The 20,888-nt window shown below is 35.6% G+C and overlaps 1 protein-coding gene across 16 annotated transcripts in view; it reads right to left on the minus strand.

Moving 5' to 3' along the window:
* The window catches only part of DTNA (dystrobrevin alpha), a 1,617,970-nt gene that overhangs the window by 649,134 nt on the left and 947,948 nt on the right, over positions 1 to 20,888 (minus strand). For all 16 annotated transcript variants that reach the window (XM_044066623.1, XM_044066631.1, XM_044066627.1 and 13 more), the window contains one exon: positions 2,819 to 2,943. In XM_044066623.1, the coding sequence (XP_043922558.1) occupies positions 2,819 to 2,943 (125 nt within the window). The remainder of the gene's footprint in view (positions 1 to 2,818; positions 2,944 to 20,888) is intronic.

Genomic DNA, 20,888 nt, shown 5'->3' on the forward strand with positions numbered 1-20,888 from the left:
ATAATGTCCTTTGATTTTTCTACATTAAACTGACTTTTGCTGTCCCTTGAACCTTCTGCTTGAACATAGTCTTTAATCTCTTCTGCTCGCCTCTGCTTATAACTAAATTTCTGTTTCTACTCCTATTTAATGGCACTATAAACCTGACCAAATACTTTGTCTCCTTTGCATTCTACTCAAGCTGTAAAATCTATGCTTGTAGACTCTGAAAATTTATTTTTTCTAAATGTTTCCTTAAATTACAAAATGAATCAACGTTGTCCTTGTAATAACGTTCCCATGTAAGCTTTAGTCAATGCACGTTTTTCTTATCCTTCTCTTATCTTTTTGTCATCTTTTGTACCTCCATCCTCCTACTACCATATGTCTTTCATCTCTTTTTATGTTTTATATCACCACCCCTCTACTCCCTTATCTCTCTCGTCATACCCACCAAACTACCTATTTCTTCTATTCACATCATCCTTATATTCACACCATCATTCTCTACCTCCAAACATTACACATTTCCTTACTATATTTCCACCCTTATTCTGATTATGATGAATGTACCACATATACCTTGCATATTATTGTGTTTTATTATCTATTATTATGTGTGCTTTTATACTATTATGCTTGTACTAACATTCCAATTTTATGTTGTTATATTAATTAACTCATTTAGTGCATTTTCATTAAAATTTGCTCTGTATGTTTAGTTTTATGTCATATCTATGGAGCTTTTCTTCCTGGGCCTCCACTGAAAATGGATCTCTGAGCCAGTGGACTTTCCTGGTTAACAAATGTCAATAAATAATAAATAATAAATACATTGTGTCCTTGTAATAATGTTCTCATGTAAACTTTAGTCTATTGTACATGTTGTGGAGCTTTTCACCGTGGGCCTCCGGTGAAAATGTCACTCAGTCAGACTTTCCCAGTAAACAAATGTAAAATAAAATAAAATAAATAAACTGGACTTTACTGTGCTTAGTACAACAAATTAAACTGCTGCATTCCATTTGATATTTACAAACATTTCTACTTTTTGTAGCTAATCTTCAGAAAAATACAGCCTCATTTACATAGAAATGAAATACATCAAACCTTAGGATGTCAAAGGATTAAGGAGTAAAAAATTGTTTTACATTGGTCAGTTTCAGGTTAGATTAGTTCCACATCTGCCATGTTACAATATCACTTCCATGTACTGACATACAACACTGCAGAAAGTGAGAACAGCATTTCATGCAAAATTCTACACTGCACATAAAGCACAGGTCTACTTTTACCATACAACTCCATCAGCTATTACAAGAGATAACAGACTATTGTGATAGAACCATTAGTGCAGATGTAGACAATCTACTATAACAGGAACCACACTGCTGTGAGTTTCACTAATGCTACTGTACACAACACACTATAGCTAATAACAGATCATTGTGAATCAGTCATTAGTACATATAGCTGGATAGGTTCATAGGTAAGTACTAGGCAATTTGTCTTCAGACCATTACAAGCATAGCCAAAAACTCCTATTCAGAAGTTCCCTCTAGCCTCAAGGACAGCAAAACAAGATATTCCAGGGGAGAATGTTTAGGCTGCCCATCCAATTATCTAGGTTAACCTTGAAATTTGCAAGGGTGCTACTCTGACATGCAGTGGAAGCTTGTCCCAGAAATAGGGATACACTGGGATATCAGTCTATCATACCATGTCTTATTTATATGCTGATGAAGTTTAAGCTTTTTAACCAGTTATTTGAGGTACTATTTGTTCTGTGAAGGAACTGGAAGTCAAAGAATGTTGGAACTTTAATGGCTCAAAAGGCTAGACACAGATGTCCATGGAAGAGTCTATAGTGGGTTAGCACAGAAAGATGGCAGATGATCTGTCTTAATAACTAAGATTTTTGAGGCCACTGATATTTTATTTAGGAATTTTAGAGGTCTTTCAAGTTCATTTAAAAAAATACACGCCAGATGGTGCTTCTGTACACAATGTATTACAAAGGGTAACAGTGTTGTACAGCAACATCATTAGTACTTCTGTACATAATGCACAGGTATTGGAATATTGTGGAGAAATATGTAGCACACAATGTATGCCCATTAGAGTTTTGTGAGGCAGCATCATGAACAGTGGGGTATACACTGCATGGCAGGAGGGCCTGTTTGAAGGCAGTATCATTAGTGATGTAGTGCACATGCACAGGGTAGCACAGCACAGTGAGGGAATCTAATGGGTGCTATGGTATGCAATGTTTGGGCAGCAATGTTTTGTGATGCAATATCATTCATACTGTGCTACACAATACATGGGCAGCAGAGACCTGAGAATTGTAAGCAAATTACCAGTCCTGTGGCTCACAATAGATGGCGTAGCAGATTATTGTAAGGTGTTATCATTAATGATGTTGTATATAATACTTGGGCAGCAGAGACCTGAGTATTATAAGGCTATCATTAGTCCTGTGGCTCATAATAGATGACGTGGCAGATTGTAAGTACTATCATTAATGATGTGATGAATAACTGAACACTGTAAAGCAATATTGTCTACTGCATACTGTATACTCTGCCTGTCAGATTAATATTACTGTACTTCAGTTGCATTTCTAGGGTACAGACTCAGCTTAGCTCAGTTCAATACTTATCACAATACTTTGTTACAAAGCACTTTACAAAACAGATGAAATTCAATCACACTTTACAAAACAGACGAAATTAATTCAAGCAACTTTTGAAACAAATGTAGGAAATACAGTTAAGGCATATGCTAAATAAAACCATATTTTTATGAACAATTATTTCTAGATTTTGGAGATGCTTACACTATGTGTGCGAGATTGAGAGGTTTTTCAGGCTGGTCAGGAAACATTGGATGTAAAGGTTCACGGCTTGAAGCACAGCTTAAGGATTTACTAAGTGCATTGGTTAGTTTCTTTGCAGGAGATTTCTGGAAGAAAAAAGAACAATAATGTAAAATAATTGAAAATAAACATCTAAACAACTGCTGTTAACAACACATGGGGAATGCTGCATTTCAGTAATGTAACTATCCTAATTTATCAAAATTCACCATGGTTGTAAATGAATGTGAACTGCTTACATATTTGCTATTGCAGGCACTACAAATGGGCAATGCTTTATTTCAGCAACATACACATCCAAATTCAATAAAAGATCACCACTTGTAAAAATTATTGTGAACTCCTTAGAAACTTATGCATGCATGAAATCCGAATGCTTGTAACTATGTGTTTCATAAAACAAAGTAAACATAAATAATTGAAACCAACACTTGAACTGGTACCAAAACAACAAAACTTTGAATCAAAAAACAGTAAAGGTACCACGGACAAAGGAATCCAAACAGCGTGGTGTTGTTTAATTAGTGAAGTGTTCAAGATATACAAAGGGTAGCTTATTTTAAGGTTTGTATCTCATGAAGTCTGATTAAATACGATGAAAACACTGTATCTGGGAAGTGCATTCATGTGCTTTAACTTTTATTAAACCAGCTTGTGGTCTACATTTGAGCTGTTTGGATTCCTTTGTCCGTGGTACCTTTACTGTTTTTTTGTTTCAAAGTAAATATAAATATTCTTGCAATCTCTTAAAATGTCCCTCTCCCTGTGCAGGTGATTCTCAAGACAAATTACAATCAGCAATGACAAAATAAGTCACAGCTTCTTTCATTTCTTGGTATGACAGCTGTCTTTGTAAAATTCTTGTTCCTCAGAAAACATCACTGAGATATGTGTACTATGTAGGTTTCAATACTAGTTACCAGAGAAAGAACCATCTCACTTCTCAGCATAATTCTATCTGTATCTAGTAGTAATGGCTCCGGTACTAGAAATAAGGGTTAATGGTTGGCTGCAGATTACTGGCAACAATGACCAAGCTACTTAATTTTCCCACATTTTCAAGTGGTATGGCCATTGACTGGAGAATGGCAACAAATGTGTTTCTGTAACAGGTGGGGGGGGGGGTTGAGACACAACGTAGCTCAGATAATTCACTTCCACAGTACAAACAATAAAGGAAAGACTGTCAGAAGCAACTTGGTTAACTTCATTGCTGAAAATGGAGTATAAGGTTACAGTCTACATGAATTCATAGGTAATAAATAAATATCAGTAAACCTACATCACTTTTCAGACATGGTAACACAGGAACTCAATAAAGGATAATAAGCAGGTGTGACCTACAAGGACTTTTGCAAGGTGTTTAACATGTTTCACCAGGAAATGATGTCAATGTGTCCTAGGATGATGAAATGTGTGTAGAACTGGTTGATGAGGAATGGTCAGTGGGGAGTTGTTGAAAGACATGTCTCCTGAGCTTCCACAGGGGTTCATTGGTAGTTTCTGCATTCTTTATTATTTATGTGCTAGACATATCAGTGAATGCTAACAACAAAAAAAATTTGACTGCAGATGCAACCAAGATTGCAGCAGCCAAACAGGATGGAGTAGTGGGCTAAAATATGACACTCGGGTTTTCATGCTGATAACTGTATGGCCATATACTTTAGAAACAATAATCTTTGGATGAGTAAATATTGGGGGGATAGCTTGGATGCATAAGGATGGTGAAAGACCTGATATTCATAATAAAGACCACTATGAATCAACAGGTAAACTGCAAGCTGGAAGAAACAAGGACCAACAGAATTCTGGCACACATAGCCAGCTGAATGATCTCAGGGATGAGGAGCACTGATGACACCTCATTTGGAGCTCTGTGGTCAGGTTTGGAGATACTTCTGAAAATAAATTGGATGGTGAAGGGCCTTCACATAAAAAAGGATGAGTAGGGTACAGATGGGTTAGGTTATGCAGAAAGGCTGGTGAGGGCCATGAATTGGACTCTTGGAGTTAATGAGGGTGGGAGAGATATGATACAGGTTCTCAGGATACTGAATGAGCATTGAGTGGATAGGAGACTGAAAGGAACAGTAAAGAGGAACCAAATAAATTATGCAATGCAGGTGATGAGGACTGGGTCCATAATGATGATGAGGACATCTTTATTGAGTTAGTAGTTACTGGACAAATGGAGTATTCTTCTGGAGTAGATGGTGGAATTTATAAATGTATAACTATTAAAGGTTTTAAGATTGTGTGAAAAAAGGTGTGTGGTGAAGGAATCAAAGGTCAGCTGTGCAGCATTAATTGTAACAGTGGAGTAAAGGCAGTAGGTTCAAGGTGTTCTTCGGACAGATTATACACATACCTGTTTTCAGGAGTCTGCTGTTAGAAAAGCTCAGGGAATTAGCTTGTAAAAGAATGGAGATGAAAGTCTAGTCACAAGACATATACCTTCAGCATGACGGAAGATACTGGTCAATTTCAGATTATCTTGTTGTGCAAGAAGATGTGATGCTTCATGCACTCAGCATCATATCTATTGAGAGATGCACAGGATCGAACAATGCATCCCAGAAATGGATGGTAATTTGATCAAAGCCCATCTCACTACTAACAATGCAATTAAAAGAGGTTTCCCAACATGATACTTAATGATAGTATATTCTTTTCTTTGAGAGTTGGTGGTACTGAAGTTATTCTATTCAAGTGAGGAGCAAGAGGTATCCATCCCACAAAAATAATGAACTCTGTTAAATATAATAATTAATTGTTTTGGGCTAGTGGTCTGAACCAAATGCTTTTTGGTGAAAGGTTATGACCAAACAACACATACCCATGTTAAATGAGGATAGTCATCTGCTTGAATCTTGTTTCATGAAACAGGTTGACAGCAGCTTCCCAAAGAAAAAAAAAAAACAGATATTTATTTGAGAGGTCCCTGCATCCTTGTGGGAGATGCAGGGTCTATGTACAGTCTTGAAGGCAATGAGAGTATTTAGAGTGCTTCCTTCCCTGCAAATAATTTTAATAAGCCTGATGGCATGCCATTTTAATCAAATGGTCTGACCCAATGGTATTTCAGTGAAATGGGCTTCAGGCAAAGGACCTAGATCCCATTAGATGATATTACTGCACTTAAAATGAACACTTCTTAAGTGCATGTTATAATAAAATAAATGAATGCATTATTTACAATGGAATTTCTAATTGAATAGCACATCTGACTTGCATTAGAGAAATATTAGGAATGTGTCATTTTGATGATGTCAGAGATACAAGAAAAGCAGTACAAAACAGCACGGTGCATTCTAACAGTCTATTCCATTCTCTAACTCTATATGTAAGGTATATACATGTCACTTCTTAATTTTATGCCACTTTTCACATGTGGGTACTACATACTACATGTATATATATATATATATATATATATATATATATATATATATATATATATATATATATAAGGCCTGCCCAACTCACAGTCCTCCGACTCAATCGGATCCAACAACCTCTGCCTCCCAGTCAGCTGGGACTACAGGCACGCGCTACCGCACCCGGTAAACCAACTATTTTCTGGTGAGGTGTGTAACATATGGATTCAAAAAATATATGTTCATAGAACAAGTTAAACCTTCAGTTGTAATGTCCGTTAATGTTACAGCTTCTGAACATGTATCATAATATATAATGTGCTATCATTGATTCAGTTTTAATTCAAGACTATGCAACAGTATATAGAAAAAACAGACCATGTGATAAGCATATTGCTACCCTGATTAGTGTTGTGTGTGTCAATATCTTAAATAAACAGTACTGAATTGCACAGCCCTCTGGTTTTAGTAGCAAGCTAAACATCTATGGGATATATTTTGAAATAAAGTAATTACACTACATACATTTGCACTTTCTTTGCTTTACATTATCACATTATAATTTATATTGTTGGAAAACTTTTCTTTATTTTTTTGATGTTTCACTGTTGATGCCAGAACTTGCATTGCTTACAAGCTTTCCTATATTTTTTCGTTAGCAGCATTTTGATCAAGGTCAACAGTCTGCTAGATAAAAACACTGCTGAATTACAAACCATCAATAATGCAATGCACTTTATGATCTGCCATAATATCACTCTGGTTGTTGTAATGTCAAACATTCTGGGGATTGGGGCATAAATTTGGCAGTAGGTTCCACAGCTGATAATTTATCTAGCATGTTATTTTTGGTGACTTTGGTAAAACCTGAAGCTGATATGTTCTTGAACCACCCAGTCAAAATATTTCAGCAGATATAAGTGGACATCTAGCTGAATACCCCTCCAAATACTTCTACAGCCCTAGAAGTGTCTTTGCCTCTCACAATCAGAATGGCAAATGCATTTTTGAACAAATGTCTCCTGTTTCTTTTCAGCACATTATCTTCAAACATGTTTTGTATTAAATAACTTTAGCTGGTTTCATACTGTCAAGACAACTACTCCTTCAGGTTTCCTCTCATAGCAACCCTGCTGAAACCCCACATTATCTCATTCCTTCAGATCAGAAAGTGTCTTTAAATGTAACAGAATCTTTATACTGGTTAATTCTTTCTTGGTTCCTCTTGCATTTGATTTTCTCAGAAATCAACAAACAAGCAGGCATAAGAACCTTGTGTTTTAATGCAAAAACAACTAACACCTGAACAACTAGTAGACCAACACTCTGAAGGGAAACATTCTCTATTTTAGTAATGTTGTAACAGTCCACATTAAAAAAAGAAAAAACACTATTACTGCTAAGTTGACCATTAGACTGTATTTTGTTGGAACTTAGTGTGACACTCTTAAATTTCAGCTGTCTGAAAAGGTGTCTGGGAAATATATGTTGAATGCACTGATTACACCTTTTGTAGTGCTTGTTAAGTTTACAACTTCTGAAAATGTACAGTAATGCACACAAGATAAGTTTTCCACTAAAAATTAATTAAATCTCTCCCAGTCTCACTCCGTGATCCACCTGAAAATGAATTAAATATCATTGTTTCTTTCAGTTTATAACAGTGACATGCAGTACACACTGTACTTGTTAGCTTCTTGTTATGTTGAAGACATTTACATAAAAAATAATGAATCATAAGCTTCTTCTTTATACCAGACTATGGCCAAATGATACTCGGGGATCCTTTCCAGTATGTACTGTTTCTAAAATTATATGGTGTTACCAGTTTCTTTGCTTTGAATGACAAGTCTTGTATAAAGCTAACCTATTTGCTTAATGAAAAGTAAGGATGCATTTCTTTCCTTACAGCAGTGATTTGCTTTGTCCATCCTATGATAGCAATACCTTATGCATTTGAACTTCTGTATTTTCCTTTCTAAATTTTTAAAACTCTTTAAGCTTCTTTTCTATAACGGACAATATTGATATAATTCAGTTAATATAACATCTCTAACCAATCATCTGATTTCAATGGCAGCTATGAATGATTAGCATGTTTGCTATATACATTTATTTTAATATCCTATAAGTTATTCTCAGCAGATATGTACATGTAAAATGCTTCCATCATTCTCTGCATAACGGGTAGTGCTTTGCAATGAATATGGAACACAGTCAGTTGCCATTCTCTATTCACACTTCTATTGTGTAAATAAACTGATGAACTTCAAACTGTATTATACTATCACTAGTAACATTTTCTCTATCAGTTACTGAACCTTGAAAATGTCTGCACCAGTTCTATTTTGATTTGCATCAGCTAATAATGTAGCTGACTTATTTATATCAAAACAGTTCAGTGTGAACACTCCAGTCACTAACTGTTTGAGAAATTTGATCTTTTCTTGTTCCTCAATCCAATATCAAGCTGCATCTTATGTCAAGATTTATTAAAAGACATACCTACTTCAGACATATTTGGAAGGCAATTCAAAAGTCACTGTATAATGCTCTCCAAAATTTCCATAAATGCTTTTTGTCCTACACTGAATGTTATCCCTAACACAACTCTGAATTTCTCATCATCGGGTTTCAAAATTACTGAAGTTACAACATGACAAATATAGTTTGGTTCTGCTTACCCTTGTTTAGACTAAGAATATACTGGTCAGTCTATTGGGGAATAAAATCTCTCTTCTGTCATTATTTTCTCTGGTAACATCCTAGATCAGTACATTGTCAGGAGTGTTAGGACCACCTTTGTGTTCATCACCCATCTGCACAACAGCTCTCTGAGATACTTCGGCTACTGTTGAAATAACACGCAGAAAAGTCTGAGAAATCTGAATCATCCCTTAAGCGTATCAAATGTATATAGTTTAGAATGCTTCTCATTCAGCTGAAGTTATCAAAATCCTTAATTACCACAGAAAATAGTTTGCAAATGACTTGCCAATAACCACTTCTTCTAAAGTGAGACCCTGATCCTCTTCCCTCTTTACAGAGTTATTCAAATCTTGAGATTCTATACAAATATATATATATATATATATATATATATATATATATATATATATATATATATATACACACACACACACACACACACATGTATATATATATATATATATATATATATATATATATATATATATACACACATATCATGTCATACTTCATTAATGGTAACCTAGTCAGTAGGCTATATGTGTACTTAATCACAATGATTTTCTCCATTCTGTATAACTCCCTTTCTGTTCTACCTCTGAATGTTACTGGAACTTTCCTTGGGGTATGCACAACTAAAAATCATGAACTCCTGGCAAACAGACCATATCAGCAAATAATTATTCACTCTGAGGAAAGAAAAAAAATGGCAGCATGTGGCTGCAGCTGTGCTGGTACATTCTAGAGATATGCATATTTTGTCTTGTTTTGCACAGTAAATCTTGAAAAAATTGGTTTCTGTACTTCCAATTGAAGGTACAATAACTTACAGCAGACAGTAGACAAAAGTTACTAAAAATTAAACAGTCAACATCTACATATTGATGGTTGGATGCCTTAAAGTTTGTAGAGTATCTGGGGCCTACTACTTGCATAGAGCTACAACAGCTGTGTATTTTAACTCTTCACACCCTAAAGTGCCCAAAACTCATAGAAAAAGGTTCCAGAATATGCTAGACAAGGAAAAAGAGCAAGAGATGCCAGAGAACAAGAAAAAGAGGATGCGGAGTAGTTATTAATGTAAAGTTAAACAGCCTGTACTACCAAGTATATTGCTGGCTAATGTGAGATCACTGGATTACAAGATGGACTACTTGAGACTGGAACTATCCAACAATAACAAGGTGAGAAATACTTGTTTATATTTGATTAGTGAGATGTGGCTGCATGACAAGATAAATGACAGTGCAGTAAAATTAGAGAGTTTTGTGCAGACAGAAACTATACACTCTGTGGAAAGGCCAGAGGAGGAGGAGACCGCATCTATGTTAACAAAAGATGGTGCAGAAACTGAGAAATCATGCTATCACACTGCTGTGAGAACTTTGAGTTCCTATCCATTATATGTAGACCATTTTACTTGCCCAGGGAGCTGAATGGGGTCAGTGTAAGAGTGGTATATATTCAATGCGATGCCTCAACACTGGCCCAGTAATCAAGGAGCCTCAATCCTCACCAATGGCAACAGTGGGAGATGTCACACTGGGAGGATGACAAGTGCACACACAGAATGGTATAATTTCCCTTAAGAGATTTCCCCAGAGATCACAGTCAGTCTGGGGCTGGTTTCTCCCTCTTTCTCCAGGACCCCAATACGACTTCCCACTGGCACAGCTATAGGGTTGAGATCTCAGCTGAGTGGCCAAGCCAAAACCTCCAGCACCCTGTCTGTCCAACCAGTGTTTCTTGTCCCTGACCAAGTAGCTGACAAACACACATACACTGAGGTTTGATTTATACACATACACACCTGGGAAAGGCTGGCACAAGTTTACTAGCTATGCCCCCTTCTGCGCAGACTATAAGGTAGTTACAGCTGCCACCAGCCACCCTTATCAGCTACGATAAGGCCCTTAACAAAGGGTGTCCAATCCTACTGTGTAATGTTACTATTAATCTGAATGGTAGTCTGACCAAGAGCAAGGCTATTTAGAAGTGGCACGTACAGTGTCATCATAGAGACATCCAAGTACTCTAAGAGTTTAAATATGTCTCACAAATATCAGCCACAAAGACAGGTTTAAATATATTTAATAATAAATAAAAGAACAAGACAATACACAGTAAATCAATGCAGTAGCTTCAGAGTTCAAAATCACAGGAGATATTTAAAACAACATTGCAGGAGAGTCTCGAATAAATACAGAAAACTTCTAAGCTACACTTTACTATATTCCTATCTGAATCTAAAAGAGTTATTATGCCCTAAAAATCTAGTTACAGCAAGGCAAGTGCAGAAGGTGGTGATGAGTGGATGTTTCCAGGTCAAAGGCAAACTACAAAATTCATTCTCTCTCTCTCTGAGAGAGTTCTTAAATTAATATCAAATATTACTTCTGGGTTAGCTTGGATGACATCACCTTTTGTCACCTGAATTTAATGTCCAAGCTAAACCCCCCTGTGTCAGAAACTACCCACATTTAACATCTCCCTGTGAAAATACATAACCTTCAGATATTTGCAACTGTTGTAAGACATAAAACAATAAAACACTCACAAAACAACACAGAGGGCCCCCTAGTGTAGACATCCTGTCTTCTGTTGACTGAAACTGAAAGATAACTTTTATAGCACTATCGTAAAACAATTTAAATTCAACTTATTTTATTAGAATTTTTCCCAAGTTCACCTTTTATGTTACAGTTGCCACTGTTAAAAATATATACATTTACACAGCCACAATAGTTTATATACATTTCTGTTCTAAGCCAGTAGGGCATGCTGTGGTTACATTTTAGCTCAGTACATAACATACAGTTCGGTATAAATCATATCAATATTCGCAAATGACATAGAATTATTTACAAAATTCCAGATAGCTGGGCTGGTAGTATTTCCTTTTGTGACATACTACCTAGTGATAATACTACTGAGGCTCTAAATAAACAATACAATCACACTAGTGAGCTGCAAAGCAAATATCCTGACTTTGACCATTTGTTAATGGGTGGCTTTAATAAAACAGACCTGAAAGAAGTACTCCAACATTACCATCAGTATGTGGATATTCCTACAAGGGGTGGTAATATCCCCGACAAGATGTACGTAAACTTAAAGAAAGCTTAAAAGGCAGTGCAACTTTCACAAATGGGAAACTCTGACCATTATATCATCTTGCTATCACCAGCCTACAAACCTGCACTGATTAGAGAGATACCCATGAATAAACAAATCAGGGTATGGCCTGAGGTGGTTATGGAGGCCCTCCGAGACTGCTTTGAAAGAACCAACTGGGATATGTTCAAGGAGGTAGCCACACTGAATCAGCATCTGAACACTGATGAACACATTGATGTAGTGATGCCATACACTGCAAACTGCATTGATGGGGTAACAAATACCGAGAGTATCACCATCAGAGCTACCAGAAGGCATGGCTCACCTCTAAGGTCTATGAGCTTCTGATAGAGAGAAGCACAGCTTACAGGGCTAAGGACAAAGCAGCCCTAAGTGTAGCAAGAAGTAATCTGAGGAACGGTATAAAGGAGGCTAAGAGGGAGTATGACAGAAGTTGCAGAGCCAGTTTGATGACATGAAGGATGCAAGGAGACTTTGGTAAGGCATACAGAAGATCACTGACTACAAAATCTGGTCAGCAAAGTGTAAGGACAGCAGTGACTTTCTGGACAGTTTGAACATCTTCTTTGGTAGATTTGAGGAAAGAAGCAGGTTGGCAGTAAAGTTACCCACTGTTGACAAGGATGCTGTACTCAGCCTCAGCACAGAGGAGGTAAGAAGAGAGCTAAAGAAGGTGAGCCCCAGGATGGCTGCTGATCCAGACATCATACTGGGAAAGGTGTAAAAAGGGTGTGCTGATCAACTGTGCACAGTGTTCGTGAAAAAAATGCAATTTTAATTTAATTTAACATCTCTCTTGCCATGGCAAAAGGACCCTCATGCTATCAGAAAGCTAACATCACCCCACTACCTATGAAAACCACTCCTTCCAGCCCTAATGACTACAGACCAGTCACACTGATGTCCACTGTTATATAATGTTTTGAGTGGCTGATCAGAAAGCAGCTATCATCATGCCTACATCCTGATTTTCACCCTCTGCAGTTTGCTTACAGAGCCAACAGATCCATGGCTGATGCCATATCAGTAGCACTACACATAGACAACTATGTAAGGATGCTGTTCATTGACTTCAGCTCTGTATTTAATACAGTGGTACCAATGCAGCTGATAGACAAACTGGCATATTTAGGAATCAGTAATCATCTCTGTAACTGGTTCCTGGACTTCCTGATTGAGAGACCTCAGCTGGTGTGTTCGGGTAAGAACACATCAAATTGCATCAGAATTAATACTGGTGTGCCACAGGGATCTGTTCTCATCCCACTGTTATTCACCATTTGGACACATGACTGCTATGCTAAGCATGAGTTTAACCATATCATCAAGTTTGCTGATGACACCACAGTTGTGGGTCTCATCACAAAGGAAGATGAAAGAGCATACAGAGAAAATGTGGCATCTCTGATCAGTTGGTGTGAGGGGAACAACCTTGACCTGAATGTAAGCAAGACCAAATAGATTGTCATTGACTTCAGGAAAGGGAGAACAGACCATCCAGTGCTTATGATCAATGGTGAGAGTGTAGAGAGGTTCAAGAGTATGAAACTCCTGGGTGCACACATATCACAGGATCTCTCATGGTCTGGGAACACCAGCCAGCTGGTCAAGAAACTGTATCAATGCCTCCATTTTTTGAGAAGGCTGAATAAAGCCAAGCATCCTCCTCATATTCTCTCCACATTCTATAGAGGTGCAATAGAGAGCATCCTCACCTGTAACTTCACAGTGTGGTTTAGAAGCTGCACAGATACAGAAAGAAAGGAGCTACAGATAATGGTGAGGGTTGCAGAAAAGGTAATGGGTCCCAGTTTTCCAACAATACAACAACTTTATTCTGCAAGAAGCATCTGAAGGGCCACCAAAATAATACAGGACACCACACATCCTGCACATGGACTGTTTAAGCATCTAGCATCAGGTAGAAGATATCACACCATCCACTGCAGGACTATAAGATTCAAAAACAGTTTCTACCCTACAGTGATTAGACTTCTGAACTCAGGCACTAGTCACAAAGGTCTGGACACATAATAAGACAGTTTTTACTTGTGCAAGACATACTTATATTATATACTTATATAAATTCCAAGTAAGTACAATATTTATTTATTATATCCATAGTCAGTAGCATTAACCCACTCAAGTGCGATATTAGACAAATAACTTAGGCATTGTTCAATATGTAGTGTGTTTTGTATCACTTTAAATGGGGTAGTTAATTTAACTTAGGGGAGTGTATTATTTTTGTATTGGGTGTTGGTAAAAGTCTCTGCTCTTCTTACGTGTATTGGGAGTAACACTGTATTTGTTAGTTCTGTTTATTCCTCTACTTGCATGAGTTGTTTTACTTTCCTTTGTAATCTCAAGAATTGAGCTGATGCATGAAACTTTGTTTAGGTTACGTGTGTAGTTGTATATGACAATAAAGTTTCTTTTGACTCTGACTTTTTGACAAATCAAATAATCCAATAGAGATGGAACTTCTTTCTTAATGACATGGACCAATACAAAAATAGTTCCGCTAATGCTTTGGATGTTTCAGCAGGTACTATGTTACACAGTATTCAACTTTTAAATGGAAAAACCCAGTGGAAAAAACATCCCATTTTACACAAAAATGCATAACCCAACACAAAGCTCTGTGACAGTAAAGAAGATTATATTAAAAAAAGTGACTGCAATGGGCTTCTTTCCCTATATGAAGGGTTTACTGCATCTTCCTTGATTTCCTCTAGCTCAACAAGAGGTTCAGTTTAATGCTTTTTTTTCTACTTAAATATTACTGAAATTGGACATCCTTTGACTGGGTCTCAGTGAAATGTACTGTATTCCATTATATTTTTCATTGAACTCTAATTACTTTGAGCTTTTCTGACCAGAGTTTGATTCATGCTCTGTTATTCTGCTTTAGAGTCACACATAAAATATACTGTTTCAATACTTACTGTGCTCACAAATGAATAACTGTCACAGTTTTACTCACAGTTTTACTCCATGTTATGCATAATTTCTATCTCTATGTTTATTTCTTGTGTTTACACACATTAGAAAAATAATTCTCCTACCACAGTTTCTACATAATAAACCTACTGCGAGGTATTTTATTTCATCATGTTTACTACCTCACCTTCTGCTGAACTTAAAAATGACATATTTTCAAATCTTTATGGCCATTGCATCTATCACAGCTCATGTTAACTCTGTTTTGTCCATTTTCTTCAAATTCTTTAGTCAGCTCTTTTAAATGCTGCAGTGCAATTTTACTTACTTTACAGACATTTACTATTTTGCATCATGCAGCAATGTGCTGCTCATTAACCATGCTGAAAACCAAGCACATTACGTCTAATACTAATGAACTGTCTAGTTCATCAAACATCCAGTATTAGACTTGTTTCCGTAATACAGCAAGAAATGCATCAGTATTTTTCATAGGATCTCATGCTCTTATAAAGATAAATGACATAAGAAGGGCATATAATATTCTGGCTCATAACAACTATGGAACACATGTTTCCTCACTGCAGTATTTTCTCTTCTTTTCAAAATTCAGATGCATTATACACTTGCTGTGTCATGCAGAAGTATTGTACATTGTACCTTTTCAGGTTTTTCAAATATTCCACCTTTACAAAGAGGACAGTCACAAGTGCAATCCCTCAGTGACTTGTCCTGGGACAACTCCTTTCTTCTCCTCTGATGTCAAGGCCAATGTCAAAGGCCTCTGGATGACTAAATTTGCAGATGATTGCAAATTAGGAGATGTCATTGAATAACACAAATGTTCCCCAGGAAGGGCGGACACAGACAAACAACTTCTCCTCCTGGATTATTACTGTAATTACTCACAGAACATTAAAAGATTACTTAGTTTACCTATAGAGACATTCCTTGCCAAAATAATATATTACTAGCTATGTCATAGACTTAACTATGCTGAAATGAGACTCATGCATTCTAACACATTTGTGAATATATTTAGAATTATTAATTTATCTGCTTTGAACGAGAAATTTTTGTAATTAAGCTCTTCTTTAAATGAAAAGGAAGAATCTACTTTTTTCGTGATAATAGTTTTCTGTTCTAGACAACATTTCTTAGCAAATTCATTAGCATAAGCATTTTTGGATCTACAGCGTCACATTTTAAAATTCTATCCTCCTTTTCTGTCAGGGGTAGTTGTGGTAAAAGTTAGTTAATTTCCAGCACATCTCCAAACAAATATTATTTGTGTTCCTATATATACATGACAGCCAACATATTTGCTACAAGTGTCCAATTTATAGCATACTTTAAAGTCATTTCCATACTCATAGAAATATTTATTGCAAAAACGTTTTCTAAAATATGCTCTTCAACAACTTATGGAGTCTTTGCTAACACTTATTTCCCATATGCATGTCTCAGTATATCTGTAACATGCATTTGAATCCATGGTTTATATAACTCACTCATATGTGACATTTCTGTAAATGTATCATAATACTGTTCATCCTGGATGGTGTCTTGTGCAAAAACATTTTGGAAATCTTCTGTAATACTTTACCGACACTAATTATTCATAATTTGTTCCCATAAATAAATGGATAAACTTTCTCACAGTCATAAATTTTTGCTAGCAACTTTTTTTTTCTAACTAAGCATATATTTTCCTATTATTATACTTATATATTATTAAATGTTCTTAAACTATTGTGAAATGGATTAACTTCTAACACAATCACTACTCCAGCTCAATTCTGACTCACATCAACTTGCAATATTTCTGACTGATTCACAAAACAATCTTCAGTGTGGGATCTTTAGGCAATAACTGTTTGAACAATTCCAAACTCTTTACTTACTCCTCGATCCAACACTAAGCTGTATCATGTTTCAAATGTTTGATTTTTTTTTACAACAGCAGTTTGTTTTTAAACTTTTTAAGCTGAAAAATAATAAACACTTTGTGGATACAAGTTCTGTAATACTTACTGGGTTTGCTACCTTCTTGACTTTTACTAATGTTTCAAATGTTTCTCTAATGGCACACTTATTTCAGGCACACTAAAATAAAGTTTGAAGGATGTTAAATATTTTTCAGAAATCTCATAATGCCTACTTGTTCTCTGGTGGTGGTACCTGCACCACAGCTCTGTCATCAGTTGATATGATGAATTTTGGACACAGATAATGTTTTTTTTATAGTTTTATTCAAATCTTGGAGATTTGATTAATTTATGAATCTGGTCATACTTTACCTCAGAAACCATGCTATTCAATGATACAGCAGCCTTGATATGCTTCATAATCATACTCATGCCTTCTATTTTGTATAGTTTCCTTTCAGTTGTACTTCTAAGTGGTAGAGAAACTTTCCTTGCAGAACAGACTACCGGTAGATTGTCAGAACCTATATAAGTACAAGAACATCTAAAACAGCCCAGACCAGTAAATGACCATACTTCACATTTACAAATATACAAATCACTCTTTGCATAAGCACTTCGAGTTTTTGCCAGATTAATGTTCAGTATGCTTAAACTGAACAATAGAGATGAAGCTTAGGTTCCAAACATCTATAAATGAATGTTGTATTTCTTATCTCGGTATTCACAATTATGCACATTTTTACAGAATTGTAAATTTGATGGTTTGACTATCTATAAAGCTTATATATAGGTTATCCAATCCAATCTCTTTCAGTTTTAATGCTTCAAATGTTTAAACAGGCACTACATTACAATCTGTTCCCATCTAGTTTGAAAATCACACTGCATTTATTTATTTATCCATCCATCAATCCATCCATCCAGCCATCACTCTGCCGATTGCGTCACATTTTTCTTGTCTTCTGGCTCTCTTCCGCCATCCTTTGACTGGTCAACCAGCCTTTATTTTCATCCTTCAGACTAGATCAATTTTTTGGGTTGGGGCTGGCAAAGAAATTAAGGATATCCTGGAGTGTTTCACTGGCAACTACTTTTGTGAGGGAGAAGTATTTTATGTTAAGATATATCCTCTTCTCCATTTTTCCTCTCCTCCTCCATCCCTGAATCTTTCCAAGGCTACTCATATCTTCATGGACCACTCCTCTCGTCAGGAGTAACAAAATACCAAAATGTCTGCTCCACGTAGCTAAAACGACAGTGGTTAAACAACAGATATAGCAATAAACCACAAAAATGCAGCAACAGCAAAGATTTCGAGACACAAGATCTTTTTCAATGCATAAATCACATTAAGAAAAGGTCCATATTTAAATAGTCAGCCAGCCAATAATTACACAGCATAAAACATGTGACTCAGTTAAAGCAATATTAATAACAATTTTTCTATGTTACTAAATCTAAGCTCATTATTAGACAACAAACTACTTACAAAATAACATCATGAATTATGTTACAAAGTATATTACAGAGTGAAGAACATATTATAAAACATATTGCAAGCCATCAGATAATTTCCTGCTTAGCTCTCAAAACAGGTCTAATAGTGTTAGCTGAGTTTAGACCTGGTAAAGTATCTGACCTGAAGTAATTTATCCACTTATAACTCAGCCAACTCTGTGGCATTTGTAATTTCACCACCACGCAAATTAAAAAATATATTTTGCAAAAATTCTAAACTTAAATTTATGATGTGTTCCTTTTGCTAATATGTAATTAGATAGGGCATTAGTTTCCACACACCTAAGAATGTCAGAAAGATGAGCTCTAATCCTTTCTTTAAACTTCACGTTCATTTTGCCTACATAAAAACACTGACATTCAACACAGTTAGCAATATACACTATATTTTCTGTGTAACAGGAACCAAATGCTCTGATCTCAAAATTTATCATTGTTAATGGGTGTACAAAGTTAGTATCAGTGTTTATTTCACTACAGTAAACACAGTTAAGGCATGGAACTGTCCTATATCTATGGAACATATTATTTTTAGCAAAGGTTGTTCTCATCTCTTTATTACACATAATTTGTTTTAAATTCTTCTCTCTTTTATATATGAATTTAAGTTGTTCACCAACTATATTATTAACTTCTGAATTAGTCTGTAAAACAGACCAATTCCTAGTAATAATATTTTTAATCATATTCATATGGCTGTTAAACTTCAGCATATAACCCAATTGATGTTCTCTCCTTCTGTTCATAGGCTGATTGCTGTTAACATGCATATATGGTTGCAAAGAACTATATCTCTCATTAACTACTTAATTTTTTATAGTAGTAATCAAAGTATCTGTACAGCTTCTGCTCTGAAAGTCATTAACCATTGTATCTAATTCATTATTAAAGCTCACTTCCTCAGTATTTAACCGACTTGCTCTTATGAACTGACTTTTAAGTACACCTCTGTATATATGTCTAGGATGTATACTTTTGTAATGCAAAATCCTAGTAGCTTGAATGTCTTTTCTATATATTTTTGTTTCAAATACATTAGTGTGCACATTAATACTAATATCAACGTCTAAAAAATGAATATTCTCACATGATGAATTTATGTCAAATACTAAAAAAATCAACACTCTATTGTAGTGCATCAACATAATTTCTAAGATTATCTGTATCACTCTCCCACAAGAGGAACAAATCATCCACAAATCTTTTCAGAGATAGGCGATGTGTATTCATCAGCATTATAGATGTTGATTTCCTCCCATCTGGCCAATACCAAGTTGGCATATGTATTGGCTACAGGGGTGCCCATGGCAGCCCCTGAACATTGATGGAAGTACTAATTGTTAAACATAAATAAATTATTATGTAACACATCCATCATCATCATGCACAGTAGTTCTATCTTACTATTAGAGAATGTACTATGATTATGTAAAAATTCTTTCAAGCTTCTAGACCAAAGTCATTGGGTATAACTGTGAATAATGATTTTATATCCAATGTAGTCATCATAATTTCACTAACACTATTACAGTTAACCCAACTTTTCAAATTATATAAAAAGTCTCTAGTATATTTTATAAAGCTCAAGCTGAACTTTAACAAAGTTAAAATTTAGTTCTCTAAATATTTAGAAATAGCAGCAGTGACCTTTCTGCCCCCTGATACAATTGGTCTCATCGGGGGTAGCCTAAGATTTTTATGGATTTTAGGTAATCCATATAACAAAGGCTCTACTGGATTAGCATAATACAGATAATTATATGTTTCAGGTGTTATACACACCTCCATCAATAAATCATAAAGGAAAGATTTAACTCTATTCATCACAGTACTAACAAAATTCTTATTAATTTGTTCAAAAGTATAATCTTGCATTAACATATCAAACATCCATTCATTATATTGTGTGTCCATTAATACAGCTTTGCCACCCTTATCAGCTTGTTCCAGAACAATATTTTCATTTCTAACCAAATCAAACATAGCTTTATGTTCATTACTATTTAAATTATAATATTTTGATTCCACATTACTTTAAAAATACATATCATAAATTTGTTGCTCTCATACATTATAAAAAGCTTTACTGTTGGTGTACTTAATGGTATAAAAGTGCTGGTCCTCCTCAGTACATTCATTGTTTCATCAGATGAGTTCTTGTAAATGAGTTTAAGGTCAACATTTCTTACAAATAAACTAAGCTCATTTAGACTGTCATAGAGTATCAGGTGTAGTCTATGACAGAAGAATCCCAAAGAAACTGAAAAGTAAGGTGTACAAGACAGTGGTGCAACCAGCACTACTGTATGGTACAGAAACCTGGGCAGTAAAGGCAGAAAAGTTGAAGAAGCTAGAAGTGATGTAAATGAAGTGCCTGAGAAAGGTGGCAGGATGCACACTGTGGGACAGATG

This window comes from Protopterus annectens, chromosome 3.part1 (assembly GCF_019279795.1).
Source record: "Protopterus annectens isolate FY-2018-M chromosome 3.part1, PAN1.0, whole genome shotgun sequence".
NCBI classification, from domain to species: Eukaryota; Metazoa; Chordata; order Ceratodontiformes; family Protopteridae; genus Protopterus; species Protopterus annectens.